General features: G+C 32.8%; 1 protein-coding gene and 1 long non-coding RNA gene across 3 annotated transcripts; both read left to right on the top strand.

The window, feature by feature from the left end:
• The first annotated feature begins 585 nt into the window (after positions 1-585).
• Positions 586-3416, top strand: LOC140184609 (uncharacterized). Its single transcript, XR_011881708.1, has 2 exons — positions 586-2274; positions 2349-3416. It is a non-coding gene; the product is annotated as an uncharacterized lncRNA (long non-coding RNA).
• A 10527-nt stretch (positions 3417-13943) lies between these two features.
• LOC112802199 (aluminum-activated malate transporter 9) lies at positions 13944-19498 on the top strand. Of its 2 annotated transcripts, none has more exons than XM_025845304.3 (6): positions 13944-14761; positions 16125-16262; positions 16637-16906; positions 17033-17169; positions 17260-17406; positions 18581-19498. In XM_025845304.3, the coding sequence occupies exons 1-6, from the start codon at positions 14365-14367 to the stop codon at positions 19247-19249; spliced, it is 1758 nt and encodes a 585-aa protein (XP_025701089.1). In that variant the 5' UTR covers positions 13944-14364; the 3' UTR covers positions 19250-19498. The 2 variants fall into 2 exon arrangements, with proteins under 2 accessions (XP_025701089.1, XP_025701090.1); XM_025845305.3 differs by lacking the exon at positions 13944-14761 and adding an exon at positions 15808-15930.
• Positions 19499-19922: the final 424 nt, after the last annotated feature.

The following is a 19922-nucleotide window of genomic DNA, read 5'->3' as shown; positions in this document are numbered from 1 at the left end:
CTATTAAACATAATTTGTATTTATATTTCTATTTTAATATTTTGTGTCTAAAACAAATGCGGTTTAATTGTTTGACTAATGCTCTCTTATATCTCTATTCTGAGTAATAACCCTTCAATATGTTTACAATTTTAAATATAAATATTACAATCATAAACTACACCGGTTATTAATTTATTACTAATAAGTTCCTGTCTCATGTTTATTAACATCCTTTTTTATTATTCTAAGACATTAAAATTGACTTGGAAAAGATCAAATATACATATTTAGTACTATATATATTCCAATATTCCTGTGTCAAATACATTGTATGCATGATATTTGATTATATATACACTTCTTGTGTTTAACCTTTTCTGAATATCTCTGTACATATATTTTCACATCTCTAACCCTTTTTTTTAACGATATTTTTCAATCTAATAAATTTATTTCTATATGGATAGTCAGTTTTAAAATATAATTATTTTATTTAACATTTGAATTCGCTCTTTTTTAGATGAGACAAATTATACGTTGGCTCTTTTAAAAAGAATAGTGATAAATACTTACAAAAACACTCCAATATTCAAGTTAGAGAGAATATAAGATAATAGAGATGATATTCAAAGTAAATGGTGTACTTATAACTTAGTGAGTCACTTATATTTATGGAATTGTTATGCTGTAGGCAATTATGAATATCTACAGATTTGTGGGGCTGTATTATCCTGATTTCTAGTAAATAATGTTTGACTCTAAGTGAATAGATCTGTTAGGAGATTTGGTTCGTTTTGACTTTATTCAACACCTATTAATTGATTTAGATTCTGATTTATAGGTGTATCTGAGCTGGGCTATTGCTAACGGATTATAGACTCCAAATTTGACCTGTAAAATTTTTCAATTGGATAGGTTGAATTTTCAACCTATAACTCAGAATATAAATATTTGTCAGCCCCCAAACTCAATTTGTAAACTTGAAAAATTAATGAAAGGGTGAGAAAGAATTTTGGCAGCACGGTTCTTTTGGAAAAATAAAGGTGGTAATTATTTATTTAATTTTTTATAAGAAAATAGAATGTGAAAAATTTTTTGTTTTGCAAAGTAAATAAATTAAAATCTTAGAAAAAAAGAAGGGAAATAACTGAAAAGACGTGCAATGAATGCCCTTAGAAGATCTATGTAGTTACTAATGTTAATGAGACCAGTTACAAACTCCATAATTATGATTGCCGGTCCCGATTGATTAGGGTTTTGGTTTTGTCTTTTGGAGTTATTGATTTGGTGGGTTAGCTGGCATTATCTTGAAATCGTGGTGTAAAAAATTTGGATTTAGAATGTTCCTTGTTGTTGGCTATCTAGTGAGGTTTTCAAAAATTTTTGAAAATGTGCAAAAGATGTTAGTATATTTACTTTTTTATGTAATATATTTGTATTTTACTGTGTTATGTAAAAATGAAAAAAGGAAAAGGAGTAATGAAAGGGAAAGGGAAATCGAAAGGGAAAAAGATAGAAAAAAGAATAAGCGGATAGTTGAGGAGGAGAATAAAATTGTTGAGGAGGTATATGTTTGGGATCCAAATAATCTGTTTTCATGGGTTGCAGATTCTGTCAAGGAATGGGTTTCTGTTTTTGATGATGAACATAGTATATCTCAATTAGGTGTTTCGTCTTCTTGGATTAGAGAGGATGAAGCTTTGAAAATTAGGTTTTTACTGTGTACTGTTGTTGATCGCGTATATCATAGGAGTGATGCTTTAGCTGTGTATTTGTGGAGCTAGGTGTTAGGTTTCCGTTTCAAAATTTTAGTGTGGTGTATTGATGCAGTTAAAGTACGCACTGTCGCAATCGCATTCTAACTCTAGGGTATTTGTAAGGAAATTTGAAGTATTGATGAGTTACCTAGAGATAAAACCTTAGTTAGAAGTATTTTTTGCTCTATTTCAGTCTAAGGGTGTGAAGAAGGAGGTTGGTTAAACATGGCTAGTGCACCAAGTCAAGCTATATTTAGTTTATATAAGTAGTCTTTTAAGGGGTTTAAGGTGATGTATGTGAAGGTTAGTGTTGCTGAGGATGAGTTTCTGTGGTATGTAGATGAGTGTTTATTAGAAAAATTTCTGTTATATTGGTGTTTGAGGCCTAGACAAATATTGGATATGAAGAGGATGGAGTATAAGAATGAAATGGTGGTAGAATTTCTGGTGAATAATATTTCATCTTCGAAGTTGTTATCTGTTGCAGAGCTGCTTGAGTGGGACACAGATTGGGAGGCAATGTCCGAGTATATAGGTAATGTTAGATTATTTTCAAGCATGGTGTTTGTGAGTATAATGTGTGATATATGTTTGTTTTCTGTTTTATAGTTAAGAAGGCGCCAAAAGTTACCTCTAGTAGTTTGCGTGCCTTTTTCCAAACAAAAAATGTGGATAAAAAAGGGTCAACTAGTCATGTGAAGGTTGAAGGAGGGGCCGAGGTGAATTATCCTTCTCCGGCGAGGAAGGTAAGTTACAAAAAAAGGGGGGATGTCAGTAAGAGTAAGGTTGTTGATTTGGCCGAAAATAAGTTTTCCGAGAAAGAGATTTATCTGGATTAGGTAAAAAAGTTTACTGAGAATCAAAAAATGTTGCACATGTATAAAGACCTTACATCGTTATGGAGTGGGTATTTTCCGTTCATGATAGTGGCTGATGAATATGGACAGAGTCCAGCCGAGTAAAGTCCGTTCATGATGTTGGTGATGTGGGTATGGCACAATACTTACAGGTTAAGATAGAGAGGCTGATATATTTTTGTATTTCTGGTCAATTTGCTTTATGTGTTGTATGTTTTTATGGTTGGTTTGTAGGTTATGGGAGCGCGTCTGATGTCAATTGGTCGTACTCAGGAACTGAAGCATGCAAGAAATGCTTTTGACAAAGTCAGCATAGATTAGGTGATGAAGAAAAATATTAAAAAGGGTAATAAACTTTGGAAAGCATTGGAGAAAATCAAGGTGTTGGAGAAAAAGATGAATTCTGTTGAGGAAAAAAAATGATGAAATTAGAGAAAGAGAAGATCAATGTGGAAGCTAGGATAGTGGTATTGGGTGTTGAGAAAAAGGAATTAGAGGATGGGAAAGAGGATCATAGGCTGGATATGTTTGCTTATGGGTTTCAAAGAGCTATGGAGCAAGTTAAGTTTCTGGCTCCAAATATGGATTTAACTGTAATGGATCCGTGCAAAGTCGTCATGGGTGGGGAACTGATAGAAGATGAGGATCAAGATGAAGCAGGAGAGGCTGAAAATCCTGATGCACCATGAGATCAAATAGATTATGTTAGATATTTTGATTTGCTTATTTTACTGATTTGGAGAACTGATAGCTTGAGTATAACTCATCCAAAATACTGTTTAATTGTTAATTTATTTATGCTTGCCTTGGGTTTTGTTTAGATATGTGGAAGCATTACTTAGCTTTATGTTTGGTATATGTTTGAAAAAGTTTGTTTGATATTTCGAATGATTGTCTTGGTAATCTGTTTTCGGATGCGTTTGTATATAGGCTTGCTATGTGATTATCCTTCATGATTTTCGTAAATGTTGTCTAAGTTTAGGAATATGAAAGTGGTCGACTAATTCTTATGTAAAGGTTTTTACTGTTGGAAGTCATCGTGGACGTTTTTAGTTGATATCTATAAATCGGTTAATAAATTTGCAACGAAAATAGCACTGTTGAAAAAGTGGATTGTATTATTGGATAATGAGGAAAACCTTCACATTTTGAAGGTGCGAGGGAGGGGTGCCTCATTAAAACCTTTCCAATAAAATCCAACTTAGGGATAAAATCTGGTAGTAGGGAAAAGAGTACATCACTGGGTCCGACTTATAGACTTAACTATCATAAAGTTTTAAAGACGATATATTCCAAGTACTTTGAAGGTTACTACTGCCTTCTAATGTTTGCAGTATGCATGCTTCTCGGCTGAGAACCTTTGATATTCGAAAAGGGCCTTTCCGATTGGCACTTAGTTTTTCATGTCCTGGTGATTTGCATGCTTCTTCTGTTTTTTTTTTAGAACCAGGTCTCCATCTTAAAATGATCTTGATTTGATTCTCTTGCTGTATTTCCAAGCTATAGTAAGTTGAATTACGTATTTTTGGGTTGACAGTTTGTCACGGTTTTCATCTACAGGTCGAGTTCGGTTGCTCTTAACTTGGTGTTTGCTTTGTTGTTGATTCTTTGAGTTCGGATGGACTAGAGGGATACTTCAACGGGTATCTTTGCATCACAACTATATACTAGTCGGAAAGGAGTCTCTTTTGTTGATAATTGTTCTGTTGTGTTATAGCTCCACAGGATTTCTAGAATGAGCTCGACCCATTGTCCTTTAGAATCGTCGAGTTTTTTTCGAAGTGCCTGCAATATGACCTTATTGATGAATGAGTCTAAAATTTTGTAAAAATTTGTGAATTTTCGGTCTATAAATTATCTGCCGTTATCTATGATAATGGAGTGAGGTATACCAAATCTGCATATAATATTCTTCCAAATAAAAGAAATCATTTTTTCAAAATTGATTTTTGCCAAAGATAAAGTCTCTATCCATTTTGTAAAGTAATCTATAGCAATAATTAAGAATTTAACCTAACCTGATACTTGTGGAAAAGGGTCGAGGATATCTAGCCCTCACTTACTGAAGGGCCAGCGTACCTCTGATGTGTGTAATTGCTCGGTTGGGTTGTGGATGATTGGTGCGTGACGCTGGCAATGGTTGCAATGTTTGACCTTATTCATGGAATCTCTTTGTAGTGTAGGCCAATAGTACCATACTCTTAGTATTTTGGAAGCCAAGCTCCTTCCTCCTATGTGTGTGCCACAAACACCTTCATGGACTTCTTTTATGGCGAGGTTGGCATCTTCTTTGTTTAGACATTTTAAGAGTGGCCTTGTGAAACCTCGCCTGTATAGCTCGGTTCCAACTATGATAAAGAAATTGGATCTTCTTTTGAATTGCCTCTTGTCTTGGATGCTCTCAGGTATGATTCCTGTTTGTAAATATTGTATGAATGGTCTTCACCAATATCCTTCCTGTAAAATACTCAACACACTTGTTAGTGTGACATTGGGCTCATCCGATGTTAATTATGATAAGCTCGGCTGATGAGTTAGACTTCTAGTAGTTGCTAGTTTGGATAGGACATCAGCTTGGTTATTTTGCTCCTGAGGTATGTGGGTGATTTTAAATTTTATAAAATGAGTGATAAGATTTTTGACAATAGAGTTATATTTTTCTAATAGCATATCTCTTGTGTGAAAATTACTTGTTACTTGTTGTACGACCAATAAGAAATCTCAATGTGTGTTATGCGAAGTGTATGGGTTAATTTTAGGTCAAATATGATTGCTTCATATTCTGCTTGGTTATTGCTGGCATGAAAGGTGAATTATAGGGATTGTTCTATAGCCATTCCTTTTTCAATTTCAAGTAATATTCCAGCTCCAGAGCCTTGCATGTTTGAAGCACCGTCAACGTACAACGTCCATACCTCCTCACGCGAGAAAAGTTCATGAAGTGTGAGTCTACTATGAAGTCGGCTAGTGCTTGTGACTTGATAGCTCCTCGTGCTGGACATTGGATCTCGTATTCTGAGAGCTTTATAGATTATTTAATTAATCTTCCAGCAAGTTCAGGTCATGTTAGGATTTGTCTCAGAGGGTGTTCCGTTCGGACTATGATAGTATAACTCTAAAAATAGTGTCTTAGACATCTTGCTGTGGTAACAAGAGCCAGGGCTAGCTTATCGAGCTTTGAATACCTTAATTTGATGTTTTTTAGGAATTTGCTGACAAAATATACTATGTGTTATTGCTTACCTGTTTCTATTATCAACGCAAAACTAATAGCATGATTAGTAACAGATAAATATAAATATAGAGGTTTACCGTGTTCTGGCTTTTGGAGTTTTGGTGGAGAAGATAAGATGTTCTTGATCTCGGTGAATGCATGTTCGCATTCTTCTAACCATGTGCATTCTTTTTGTTTTCTTAATGTTTTGAAGAAGTGGTGTGAATGGTGTGTAATTCGAAGTAGGAAGCGTGATAGCGCGACTAAGCGTCCAAGTTCAACTTTCATACATCAATCCACGGCTTTTTCTGCTGCATATAATTAGATCAAAGTTCCAGAGGCGGATGGTGAATAAATAGCCAATTTTGTAACCTGAAGTTATATCATATTGTTTGGATTTGTTTAAATCCCATTACAATTTGTCCCTACTCTGCTGAATTTTAACTAACAAAATTCTGTCTACGACATCTTTGAAAAATAATTCTTGAATGAGATTCTGATTCTGATTCTCGTTTTTAGTAATTAAGTCTTTAACTCTTGGAACTAACTCAAAATAGCATGTCTGTTTGGCATGTCAGAAATCATTAAAGGATACGGAGGAGGCAATCAAGGATCTTCAAAGGTTCGAATATTCTCTCCAATACTTACAGCCTAGTTTGGACCTTTTTCAACATTCTTTCAGTCTTCTAGTATGCTCCTCTATCCCCAAGAAGGTAAGACTCCAATTTCTGCAGTTATAGCATTACCATTGTTAAAGTATTTACCTCTTAAGATTTTTGATAATAGAAAAGTAGACTTTGTTACAAATCGCCAAAACTATTTGCCTAAAATTATCAGATTCTGAATTGTGAAATCTCTAAATTCAAGGCCTTCTTTTTTTGTAGACAAATCATAGTATCCCAATTAATCCAAATCATCCGTCTTTTTCTTACCAAAACTGAAAAAATAGAGAATGAATTTGCAGATTAATACTAACAAAAAAATCCTACTTAATAGTTCAAACCCTTCACACTTTCACTAAGAAAATAGTGCATTGAAAATAATATAGAGAGGTAATTTGCTCTGTGTTTTCATGTGTAGCATCTCTTCTTGTGAGAAAAAATATTCTAAAATAAAAATAAAAGTTTAATCAGATTTAATTTATAACTTTTGTCATGTAAATTTGATTTAAAGGTGACAAAGGTCTTTACCTTTTCATTTTTCCGATTTCTTCGATTTAAAGGAGCACAATCCCTTTTTGTATATCTGGATTTGCCTCTAAACCAACAGCTTCAATTTTTTATGTTTGTTTCTTTGAATTTATTTTTTGAGGAACAGCTTCAATGGATAGCTTAGCTTCCTTTACTTCATTCTTTTTTCGATAAACTCCTTTCTTCATTTTTTCTTTTTTGTCCATCTTTCTTCATTTTTAGAATCTAATCAAGTTTCTCTCTTATTTTGGGTCTCAATACTTTATCCGTTGGGCTCCAGAAATAGCTCAGCGGACATTTTATTTTTGTTTGGCCTCAAATATTCCTTGTGCTTCTCCTTGATGATCCAATAGAAATGGATGTAATACTGAGTATCTCTACTAGTAGTTTAGTACCTTCCATTGTTTCTACTTTCTAGACTTTCTTTTATGTTTTTGGTCTGGCATTGTTTCTACACTAAAACTATAGGTGCTTTCCACGAACAAAAACAACTTGCTTTCTAACCAAGGAAAAAAAGGTTTACTGGCATTGTTGCAATACCAAAAGTACTCGCATTATTGAAATAAGATTACGGAAAGCCGGAGAAACAAAAGAAAAAAAACAAAGAGTGACATTAGGGGGAATTGCCACTGAAGTAAAAGTTAAACATAAAACGATAAAACCATTACGAAAATTCTCTCCCAAATAAAGAACCATTAGGGAAATTATTGGCTCATTGGACCAAGAAGTTTCTAACTTTTTATCCTAACAAAATAAAGAGAATCTTGTTCTAAACCAATGAAGCTGCAAACATAAATATCTTTTTGCTTTACTAAAAAAAAAAATGAGATACTTGTACTTTATCAAATTTAGTTTAAAACTTTGGTTTATTAAAGAAAGGTAACTAATATCAATAACCTAGAAAAAAAAATGTACATTTAAAACAAATACTATAAATATTTAAATAAATTTAACTAAATATATTAATTGTATCTATAGAATTTAACCAAATATTTTTATTAAAAAATATAACTATCTAAGCAACAAAGAGAAAATTATTTACAAAAGTATAATTTCATCTATATTTATGTATTAATTATAATACTTATATTATATGTATAGATTAACCGCAAGCTTATGCTGGCTTAGCTCAAGAAATCTAAAACTGAATAAGATTGCAATCTTATCCAGTGAAATAGAATCATTGTTCAGGTAAGGCAAATTTAAAAGGTGGAAATTTCATTCAATTCAGGCCCCCTTCCTTAATCGTAGATGATTGATTCACGATACATGGAAAAATGCATTTAAATCTGTGGAGAGTGACACACTGACGCATCAATTTTGCCTACCAAGTACCAACCATAACATCACGAGTGACGTCCTTTTTTTTTTTTTCTTCTTAGCCCGTCACATGATTCCATCGCGCGTAATAGTGACCATAATGAATTAACTAAATTATTATTTAATAATTTATCATTATTAATTTTATATAAAAATAATTGTAAATTATTATTTAGCAATTCTAAATTAGTAGCTTCACATAAAAAAACTATACATAAATATTCATAATGAATAATAATACACATATTCTTTCCATTTTCTACCAGAATAGATAAATAAATAAACTTTTAAATAAGTTGAATTGCAAATATAATAAGACTTGTCACATAAATATTTAATCTGCTGCATTAACATATAATAGAATAAATTAATTACAAATTTAAATATAGACTTAAAAGTTTTATAAGAAATAAATCCAAAAAAATATTTTACAGCAACAAAAAATTATTTAAGTTAATAAATATTTTAATTTCATAAAACACGTGATAGGAGGATGAAAACTAAGGGAGAAGGAATGATGAGTTAAAGTTAAATTTTTTTTATACAGATAGTTAACTAGTGATTGCTTACTATATTTATATGATATGATTTTTTTAATTTATATATTCTTGTTAGGTGATAATATTAACATCATAATTAATTGATTTTGTCAACAATAAAAGAGAATGTAATGGATAAACAAGATTGAAGAGACGAAAGATTATTTTTTTAGTGAAAACAAAAAATATTAGTAAATTATTAAATGAAAAATAAAAATTGAATTTCAAAATTTTCTCATAATTAATACAGTCAAATAAAGTATATAAATATTATTTTTCTTGTTTTTATTTCTTTCCTAGTAAGAATTTAAAAGTTAAGCAAAAGCATTTGCCAAACCAGCATTAAAAATTTATAACATTTTTTTAACATATTATATTCAATATATTAAAAGCTTTAAAAATGTGAATTTTTTATTTTATTATTGAAGAGAAATGTAAAATTTAGGTGATTATTAGAAAAAATGGTGTTTCCTGAAAATCTGAGGGTGATTTTGAGAATACACAATACGCAGAAGAATATGGAGAGATCATATTATTATGTTCTTTGAGTTATAATTCATTGGTAACGTTTTTAAATTTAAATATATATTTAAATATATTTTGAATTTAAATATATATTTAAATATATTTTGAATTTAAATATATTTTAACATATTAAATATATTTTATATTTTTTATGAATACTTAAATATACTAAATTTAAATAAAATATCAATATTTAAGTTTGAATTTAATTTAAATATCAATTTTTAAATTCAGATTTAATTTAAATATATTAAATATATTTTATATAATATACATTGATGAAATATATTAAATATGTTTTATAGAAAATATTATTTAGTATGTACGTGAAACAATTTATGTTAAATGTGTTTCGAATATATTAAATTTTAATAATTACTAAGGAGTAGGAATTAAAAAAATTAATCTCTAAAATATTTCAAACGTATTTATTTAATGTGAGAGATATATTAAATAAAAATTATATAATATATATTTTTTTTAAAAAAATAAACGACAAAATATGATTCGTGACATTACGCATCTTGAAAATTAGATTGTTAAATATATTGATAGTCTATTGTATGTAATTATTTTTTGTCTTTATTATTATTATTATTATTATTATTATTATTAGAAAAAATATGAAGAGACAACGAGTTTAATAAACAATGTGAGCAATAGCATTAAAAAGGAAATTAAAATCAGATAATAATTAATTTAATTAATTTCAAATAATTTTGCTATTTGAATTTCAAAAAAATAAGGATTTACAAATGGTGCAGTTACGTATACGGAAACTTTTTCTCTCCGCGTGTGATTTCCGTTCTGCAGAGCCTTCCTCTTACCCATTCTCTTCCCATTACTCAGCTGTCGCCGTCCAAAACACCACCCGACGCTACTCAACTTCCTGCCAACGACGCCTAACCTATTTGAGTTCTACTTGTGCGCCGTAGTAATGGGAGATCGCGCCGCAACAACTCCGTGCGACTTTGTTATTGCTGCCCACCGGCCGCCGTCTCCCATCGCGCCGTTCGAGACGTACATTATCCTGTGCTATATATCCACATATCTACAATCAATGAAGATACAGAATCAATGGCAGCAAAAAATTTGTTGGTAGCTCTCTTTTCTCTCCTCTTTAACACATCTAATTTAATTCTGCTCTCTTTCACAATTTAGTCGCTGTCGACTCTCTCCATCCTGCAAATGTGATGTTCAACTCACTAGGTATGTAGATGGTTATTTTAATTTTTAATTCAATGGTTATTTTGTTAGATTCAGTTTAAATATATACAATTAACAAATGCTGTATATTATTTTAATAACTACGTAGATGGTTGTCTGATGACGATCCCACAAAGGTGACAGGGGAGTAGGCTACAGGGGTGGCTGTCGGTTGGGGAGGAAGGAGTGGCTGCTGGCTAGGGAGGAAGAGTGATTTGAGGATGAAAACGATTTATAATTTAGGGTTTGTATGGTTATTTCTAAAATAACTGAATGTGAATTTTTGGATTTAGAGTAATTTATGGAGTGGTTTTCATTTTTTATTCCTATTGGACTAAATAACCAGCCCATTGTTCAAAAATCAAGAGATTTGGTATCAAGATATCTCCACCAAGATGTGGATGATCTCCGAATTGAAATTAAGTTATGAGATAGTGGATTTTATCACATATTTCAAATACTTGAGAAACTTACTTTACACAACACACTTATCAATGCCTTGATTGAGCGGTGACACCTAAAAACTCATACATTCCACCTTTTACACAGTAAATGTACGATTAGTTTAAAAGATGTTGCAATGATTTTTGGACTCTCAACAGATGGTTTGTCGGTGTCAGAATTTACAGATAACAGCAGTAGTAGCCTCGAAAATGAATTCATGATACAATTTGTGATAGTACCTACTGAACGAAACCTCCAAACACTAAAACAAGCTGTCTATAAAAAATATTTACACTCTTTTTAATACTTGATTATCAACACATTAACAAAGATACTCTTAAATTTTTCATATATTATTGCAAAAGAAACAACAATATCACATGAATTTTCACGTACAAAACTCACACCATTAAATATTTGAGAAAAGATTTGACCATTATAATATATTTTTAAACTAATATCTCTCTCCATTTTTATACTCTTACATTCTTAAGAAAATAAAGCATTCTTACACTCAATCAATCTAATAGATTCGTTCCTCTTTTTAGTGAGAAAATGACAATACATAATCTGTATACTGTGACTTTAGTTTAAATAATACAATACGCACTCTACATATTTTTTTTGAACCATAAGAGCTCAACACATTGAAGTGGAACAAATAGAAAGAAAGAACAAATAAACACGACACACTAGGCACAATAAAAGGTATACTCCATTGTCATCTCCGGTATTACCATGAACAACCAAACGGATCAATACCGCCCCAAACTCTGTAGCTCAAAAACGATCTAGTCTTGATCTCTTTAACACATGTTTCAGTATTATGAAAAACTCTACTGTTCCGTTCCAACCAGATATTCCAAACAACTGCAAAGAAGCCTATCAGCCACTTCTTTTGCTGAGACTTACAGCATGGTACTCCAATCCAGCTATCAAAAAACTCTTTAACAGTTCCCGGCATAGTCCAGTCTCTACTAGCACACGTTAGCCAAGCGCACCACATCTGCCATGCAAACTCATAGTCAAAGAACAAATGATGCACAAATTCTATATCCTTTCTACACAACACACAAATATTATCATTATGATTAATAATTCCGAATCTACTCAGCCTCTCCTTCGTGTTGACCCTGCCAACTAAAACGAACCATGCAAACAGTTCAACTCTTGGAGGAACCAGGCCTCTCCAAATGGTACTAGTGAAACGGTAACTTGTGATGTCCGCTGAGATAGTTTCTTTCTGCAGTACCTGCATAAATGAGTTAGTGGAAAAAATACCTTTCTTGTCAAATTTTCATATGACAAAATCCTCTCTATCAACCAACAACTTCACAACTCGTAAACGGTCATGAAGTTGGTTGAGCAACTCTAACTCCCATTAGAACAGTTCTCTCCTCCATTCGAAGTTCTAAATCCACTCTAACCCATCCCAGAGCCCATAGTCCCCTATTACAGATCCTTGTTAGTTTGAAACAAAGAAGAGTCTTGGAAAACTATCCTTCAAAGAGTCACTTTATAACCAACTGTCCTCCCAAAAATGAATACGTCTTCCATTTCCCACCTCCATAGACAAACCACTAATCATCATATATCTCACCTGTTGATCTTTCATATTAAGCTGGCAGATATCTTTCCATGGTCTCCCTTTAGATGGTAAAGGTTGTTGTGACAACATTAAAGATGGGTTCAATTGATTACAAGAACAAATAACCTTCTTCCACAACGAGCAGTCCTCCTTAGAGAATCGCCACCACCACTTGAACAGAAGCGACGCATTCCTGAGTAATGCATCCCTGACACCCAACCCACCTAGCTTCTTAGGAGCTTGAACCACCTCCCATTTCACAAGCGGTATACCATTATTTCCATCTTCTTTACTCCACAGAAACCTTCTTTGTAGTCCAATAATCTTTTCTGCAACCGCTTTTGGTATCTTATACAAGGTTAAATAGTAAACCGGAAGGCTATTTAGAACCGATTTGATGAGAACCAACTTACCAGCCTTGTTAAGAGATTTAGCTTTCCAAAGGCTCAGCTTATCTTCCACCTTATTTATGATCGGTTTCCAGGTCTTCACCAACCGAGGATTTGTGCCTAAGGAGATTCCCAAGTACCTGACCGATAACGCAGCTTCGGTACATCCCAACAGACCACACATATTAGTCACCCATGCCTTCTCACAGTTGACTGAAATCAAGCTTGACTTGTCGTAGTTAATACTCAGGCCAGACATTAGCTCAAAACAACGCAGGAGTCTCTTATAATTCAACACTGTCTCCGTATCGTGAGGGCAGAACAATATCGTGTCATCTGCGAATTGGAGATGCGACAGCTCTATGTTGTCCCGACCCACCAGTAATGGAGAAATACGTCCATTCCTTACTGCCTCACCCACCATCCTGTGCAAAACGTTAACAACAAGAACAAAAAGAAAAGGACAGAGGGGATCTTCTTATGTGAGTCCTCTCTTCATCTTGAACGGCTTGGATGGTAACTCATTAATCAACACTGACATAGACACTGTGGTCACACATTCCTTCATCCATGTCCTCCATCTAAGACCAAAGCCCATCTTCTATAGCACTATATCCACAAAACTCCATCGCACCCTGTCATAAACTTTCTGAAAGTCTAGTTTGACAATTGCCACCTACTTCCTTCGTAGCTTCAGCCATTGGACCGTCTCACAAGCGATGAGAGCATCATCATGTATTTTCCGGCCCTTTACGCACTCTACATATTGTTTTCATAAATATTTAAAAATGAAATTCGCGCCTACGTATCATTATTGATGATTAAAAAAAATTATGCTTTAATAATTCATCTTTTGTAAATTTTACAGCTCCAAAAATTTTGTAAAACATCCTAATTTCAATATTAAAACATTACACTAAACTTTTTTCAATATCTAAAAAAATAACCCAAAAAATATATCATTTTTCAATTCAAACAAAATCATTTTCTTTGGTTTCTTGTGCACGATAAAAACCAATTATAGAATATTCTGAAACCAATAATACATGTAAGAAAATAAAAGCGTATTGAAGAAGATCCAGATCATAATGGAATCTATTTCTATCTATCTATCTATCTATCTATCATGATTCATTATATACACGTTCATGAATCATGCTTGAGACACACGATCCTGCTTGGCGCTAACTGCTAACTGCTTCGCACGATTTCCGATCAAATCAAAACAAACAACGACGTCGTTTAATTTCTCCTTTGGGACTCTCACTGACATACAAACACTCTTCACAAACCACACTCTCTCCCTCCAAATCCAAATTCGAAACCCTAACGATTGGATCCGATCAAAAGAAAATGGGTTCGAGGGGGGTGCCGAAGATGGGTTCGTTCCATTACAGCTTCAGGGAGAAGAAGGAGAGGCTGCTGTCGTCGAGGAACGTGTATGGCTATTCACAGATTGGGGACCCGCTGGTGGAATCCGACGAGGAGGAGGAGCGGCTGACGGGGAGGTGGTGGTGGAGGCGGTGCTCGGACGGGATCGTGGAGGGTTGGAAGATGGCGAAGCAGGTGGCGGCGAGGGCGTGGGAGATGGGGTGTTCGGATCCAAGGAAGTTTATATTCTCCGCGAAGATGGGACTGGCTTTGGTTCTCATATCGCTTCTCATATTTCTGAAGGAACCATTTGAAAGTGTTAGTCGCTACTCCGTTTGGGCCATTCTCACCGTCGTTGTCGTCTTCGAATTCAGCATTGGTGACGTTTTCTTTACCCTCTTCTCCTTCTTCTTCTCCTAACATGCAGTCAATTTAGCCAATAGTGAAAGCCGAAAACTCATGTGCATGTGTGTTCAGGTAAAATTGTTATCGATTAAATAATTTGATATGTTTGATTAAATTATTACGGTTTCGATTATTAACTTTACAGGAAGACTCTCTAAAGGTAGAAGTTATAAATATATTTTTTTAAATAATTTAATATATTTAATTAAATTATTATTTAATAAATTTTAATTATTAGCTACACATAAATTTTTATTTTATAAAAATTATAAAATATTATTATAAAATTTATGTATACTTATAAAAATTGATCAAATATAAAAGAATTTAGTATTTAAATTGGAATTTAATTTAATGTTCAATAGAAAACAATTTTATATGATATTTTTTGACTTTATAAATAATTATCAAAAATAACATATGTGATTGTACTACTGCTTAAGATATTTTACATCAAAGTTAAAATCTAATCAACTGACAATAAAAACTGTTGGATAGAAAATCTTTCAACAACGTAATGCTAAAAAAAACACATTATTCCAATTTAATTTTCGTATAATGTGTGAAGAGAATTTATACAAACATCAACAGTTTAAATTGATTGAAGTTATCAGATCAAAATTAAGCTCTTTTGTTATAAGTCTTGGTAGTTGAGAATAAGTTTGGTCGGTGGGGCAGATGCCACTCGGTATCAAATGAAAAAAAAAGTTAAAATTAAAAAAGCTACAACTAACTTTTCATGGAACTTAAGTATACGCATTTGATAAAATAAATTAACAGTATTAGTGTTGGGAATAATTAATAAAAGTGTCATACTTTTTAGTGTATTATTCAAAATAAATTCATGATAAATATGTCAAACTATTTTATCAAATGAGATTTTGACAAAAATGATTTTTTCTGGCATTTTTCTTTTGAGATAGCTTAAATGTACATGTCATAATAATTTGGTACTGGGGCCAGAATCACTGTTCATTAATAATGTGTTCATGTGTTGGTTGGCCCATGAATATATCATGATTATTTTTTTAAATATTATAAAAAAGAAACTCACATAAAATTGCCTTTAGTAAACATTGTGATCAACAGATTAAGTTGACATGTCTTTCTGGTCTAAATTTATGTTATTTAGAACTTTCATGGGTTAGTTATTGCATAAATGCCCCTCCTTTTTAATGTTGTAGATGTTATGGTTATTAACATATTTTACCAGAGTCTATAAATTAAATTTCTCTGCTGCATATTCCAAATTCCGTACTTCTTCATTAAGCTAGGTTCAGAAATCATTGATTAAAGAATATGATTTGCTTAACAAGTTTGCATGCTCTTCTCTGCAGGTGCAACTCTTAGCAAAGGGCTTAACAGAGGACTTGGGACTTTGTCAGCTGGAGGACTTGCTTTGGGAATAGGAGAATTAACAAGATTGGGTGGTGACTGGCAAGTTCTTTATACTATTATCAGCATCTTCATTGCAGGTAGCATAATATTCCAATAGTAGCTTCTATTTGCTTATGTTATTGATTATCTTTGATTGTTATGAAATTATTTTTCCCAAAAACTTAAGTTGACAGGAAGAGACACACGAATGATCATTTTTATAACCTTCCTCTCATGCGTCTTTTAGGTTTTGAGTGAATTTTTTTTTCATATGCTTTCTTTATCTTTTTGTTGGCCTTGTATTAAAATTCTTTCTTTTGGGGTCAACAAGAATCGAACTCTAAACATTTAAGTCATAAAAACTCTGATATCATGTATTGGAATTACTTTTCAAAAAGCATAAGATGATATAAAAAGGACATGTGAATAGTTATATTTCTAATACTAATGACATGATGTGTGATTGATATAGGATTTTGTGCTACCTATGCTAAACTATACCCGACATTGAAGGCTTATGAATATGGTTTCCGTGTGTTCTTGATCACATTTTGCTACATCATTGTATCCGGATATCGAACTGGAGAGTTTGTTCAGACGTCTATAAACAGGTTTCTGCTCATTGCGATTGGTGCTGCTGTATCTGTTGGAGTAAATGTATGTATATTTCCAATCTGGGCTGGTGAGGATCTGCATAATCTTGTGGGGAAGAATTTCATGGGGGTCGCGAAATCTTTGGAAGGTTCCTCTCTACAACATTTTCTTGATTTCACATTGAACTTTTCATTGCTACTACATAGGTTTGCTGCTTCATAAATCATAATGTTATTTCTTGGGTTGAATAACTTTCTTTAGGCTTGTTTTTCAGGTGTTGTCAATAACTACCTTAATTGTGTTGAGTATGAGAGAATACCCTCAAAAATTCTTACCTACCAAGCTTCTGATGACCCGCTTTACAGCGGCTACAGATCGGCTGTTGAATCTTCGAGCCAAGAGGAAGCACTGGTATCACGTTTACTTCAGTTTACCGTCTCTGTTTAATCAAAGTATAATTGGTAATCTTCATTACTCATAGTAACATATTGTTGATTGAAGTTAGGTTTTGCTGTTTGGGAGCCACCTCATGGTCGCTACAGAATGTTTAAATATCCTTGGCATAATTATGTGAAAGTAGGTGGAGCATTAAGGCATTGTGCGTTTATGGTCATGGCTATGCATGGATGTATACTTTCTGAAATACAGGTACTTCTTAACTGCCAAATTCTGTTATAGAGCCTGTGAGTGTTTCCTTTATTTTTTAATGTTTCTTTTCTACAATTTTAATGCTCTTTCATATTCATGATTTACTTCTTTCAGTTTAGGGTATGTTTGGTTGGAGTGTAATAATAGGCTGATAATTGTTACACATCAAACTTTTTCATGAAACTTTCTACCCCATTTTTACCCCCTAATCAAGCATACCGTTATTTTCTTTTCCCAAAACAATTGATTCCATTGAGAGTTTCTGATTAGTTAAGTGGGATTGAAAATCTATTGAATCACTTGCTGATTTAGCTAGTAAGGCTCCCTTTGCAGTGTTATTGTGCTAAGTTAATAGCACTGCGTTAGTCTTAATCTTTAGGATTCCTAATTATGACTATGGTTTGTAAGGTATAGGATTTTGCTTCTGCACATCAAAATTAAGTCTTCACAACGGCAATTTGCTAGTTCATTTTTTTTTCCAAATTATTTCAAACAATATATCATTTTTTGTTTCATGAAACAAGCTTAAACCTAAGATGGGCAAGCATTATACATGATTGCCACCGAGCACTAACAATTGGTATGCCTAAGCCTGGTCTCTGTTAAAACCTCTCAGAAGAAAAAATCATTTTTGTCCCATATGTATTTTCAGTTAGACCAAGTGTTGCTTTTATTCCTGAGTTTATGTTTCCTTAATCATACTAACTAGTAACTACCATACTGTAAGGTTGATACCCGTTTCCTCACTTGAGAATATACTCGAGTACTTGACATTTGTGTCAACGATATAATATCATTTGCACGCATGAGTAACTTAACTGGAATGAGAGGTCTGCATTGAAAAATTCTGATTCTGACACATGGAAGTTAGATTTCCTTTGATGCTTCCTTTACTCACTATGTTATGGACTTTTCCCTCTTGGGGGGATATTGAAAGCTTCTAATTGTTAAATAGCTCGCAAAATTTCATTTTCAATATCAAGATTTTTGTTTTCTTTTCTGAATTACATAAATGTTATTGTTAGAAACCAGAATAGAGAATGGAGGATAAACGTTTGTATCTGAATTGTATGAAATATGATACAAGGTATTTATCGATGCTAAACAAATCAAAATAATAAATACGATATGCTAATGATTCTAATAGTCATTAAGGTTCCTTTTCGGTTATCAGGCTCCACCTGAGAAGAGGCAAGTTTTCCAAAGTGAGCTGAAGAAGGTAGGCGCTGAAGCAGCAAAAGTGCTTCGGGAACTTGGAAACAAAGTTCAAAAGATGGAGAAACTGGGTCAGGACGACATTTTGTTTGAAGTACACGAGGCAGCAGAAGAACTGCAACAGAAGATTGATAAGAAGTCTTTCATCCTTGTAAATTCTGAGAGCTGGGAGATTGGAAACCGGCCAAGACCAAAGGGCGAACAACAAGATTTCTCAAACATGGACGATGAAAGACGTTTCTTGGAGTACAAGTCTCTCAGCGAAGCTGTCCTCGACCTAAGATCAGTTAACGTTCCAAAAAATTGGGATGAACAAACTGCGGCCCAACCACCAGGTTTCGTTGAAGAAAACATATACAAGAAACAGCCTTCCTGGCCTGCTCATATTTCCTTTAAGACAGATGTAGTGTTTAAAGAGGAGGAATCAAGGACATATGAAAGTGCTAGTTCACTGTCTCTAGCAACATTTACATCCCTCTTGATTGAGTTTGTGGCAAGGCTCCAGAACCTTGTGGATTCATTTGAAGAGTTAGGTGAGAAAGCAAACTTTAAGGACCCTCTTGAGCAAGATCATGTGAGAAGTGGTTGCTGGACAAGGATGTTTGATTGTTTCATATCTAAGGATTGAGACAGTATCAATGATTCTAAGTTTTTAACATTCTTGTTAAGCATCTTTACTTGGGTAATAATGTTTACTTGCACAAAATTTTGTCACATAACTATTGTAATGAAACTGTCAAGTGATTGTCAGATATTTCTGGTGCGATTTTAGGCATTTTTACAAAGCGTTTTCTCTGTAACTTAAAAAGTCAAATTATACTATATTCCTTTTAATTTGTCAAATTTTATATTTTATTTATGAAAAAGTTACCAGAAATGTTTTTTATTTATTTAAAAAATATTCAATTATTTACTTTTTTTTTTCATTAATTTACCTTATATTATATTGGTTTGCTAGTGAAATACATTCAAGTATTTCCCCATAAGTGAAATATGAGCAAATAAGCATGTGGACATTTCTTAAATTTCATTTAAAATATAAATGTTAATAAAAAAATTATGTTTGAATCCAAAAAAAATTCAAAATATTAAAACTAATAAGAATAGAAATATAAATTGTGTTTCACTTTAAATTTAGGAAAAATGTGTTTTGACAAGATTACGAAATTAAAACAACATGATTATTGATTTCTTGAAAGTTATTAAAACTTAATATTAATTCGTTGGCATAACTTTTTTATTTTGAAAAGATGAATCTAACATATAGCGTATAGCTCCCAAAGTGAAATAGAGACCAAAAT

The sequence above is a fragment of the Arachis hypogaea genome, chromosome 5 (assembly GCF_003086295.3).
Source record: "Arachis hypogaea cultivar Tifrunner chromosome 5, arahy.Tifrunner.gnm2.J5K5, whole genome shotgun sequence".
Classification (NCBI taxonomy): Eukaryota; Viridiplantae; Streptophyta; class Magnoliopsida; order Fabales; family Fabaceae; genus Arachis; species Arachis hypogaea.
The sequence above is the reverse complement of the archived record's forward strand: the minus strand, read 5'-3'. Positions and strand labels throughout refer to the sequence as shown.

Bases quoted from the DNA above. Each gene is read 5' to 3' on its own strand.
- LOC112802199 (XM_025845304.3), top strand. From the start codon at position 14,365: ATGGGTTCGAGGGGGGTGCCGAAGATGGGTTCGTTCCATTACAGCTTC. The intron at 16,263-16,636 runs GTAGCATAATAT...TGATTGATATAG, and splicing joins TATCAGCATCTTCATTGCAG to GATTTTGTGCTACCTATGCT. The intron at 17,170-17,259 runs GTATCACGTTTA...TGTTGATTGAAG, and splicing joins CGAGCCAAGAGGAAGCACTG to TTAGGTTTTGCTGTTTGGGA.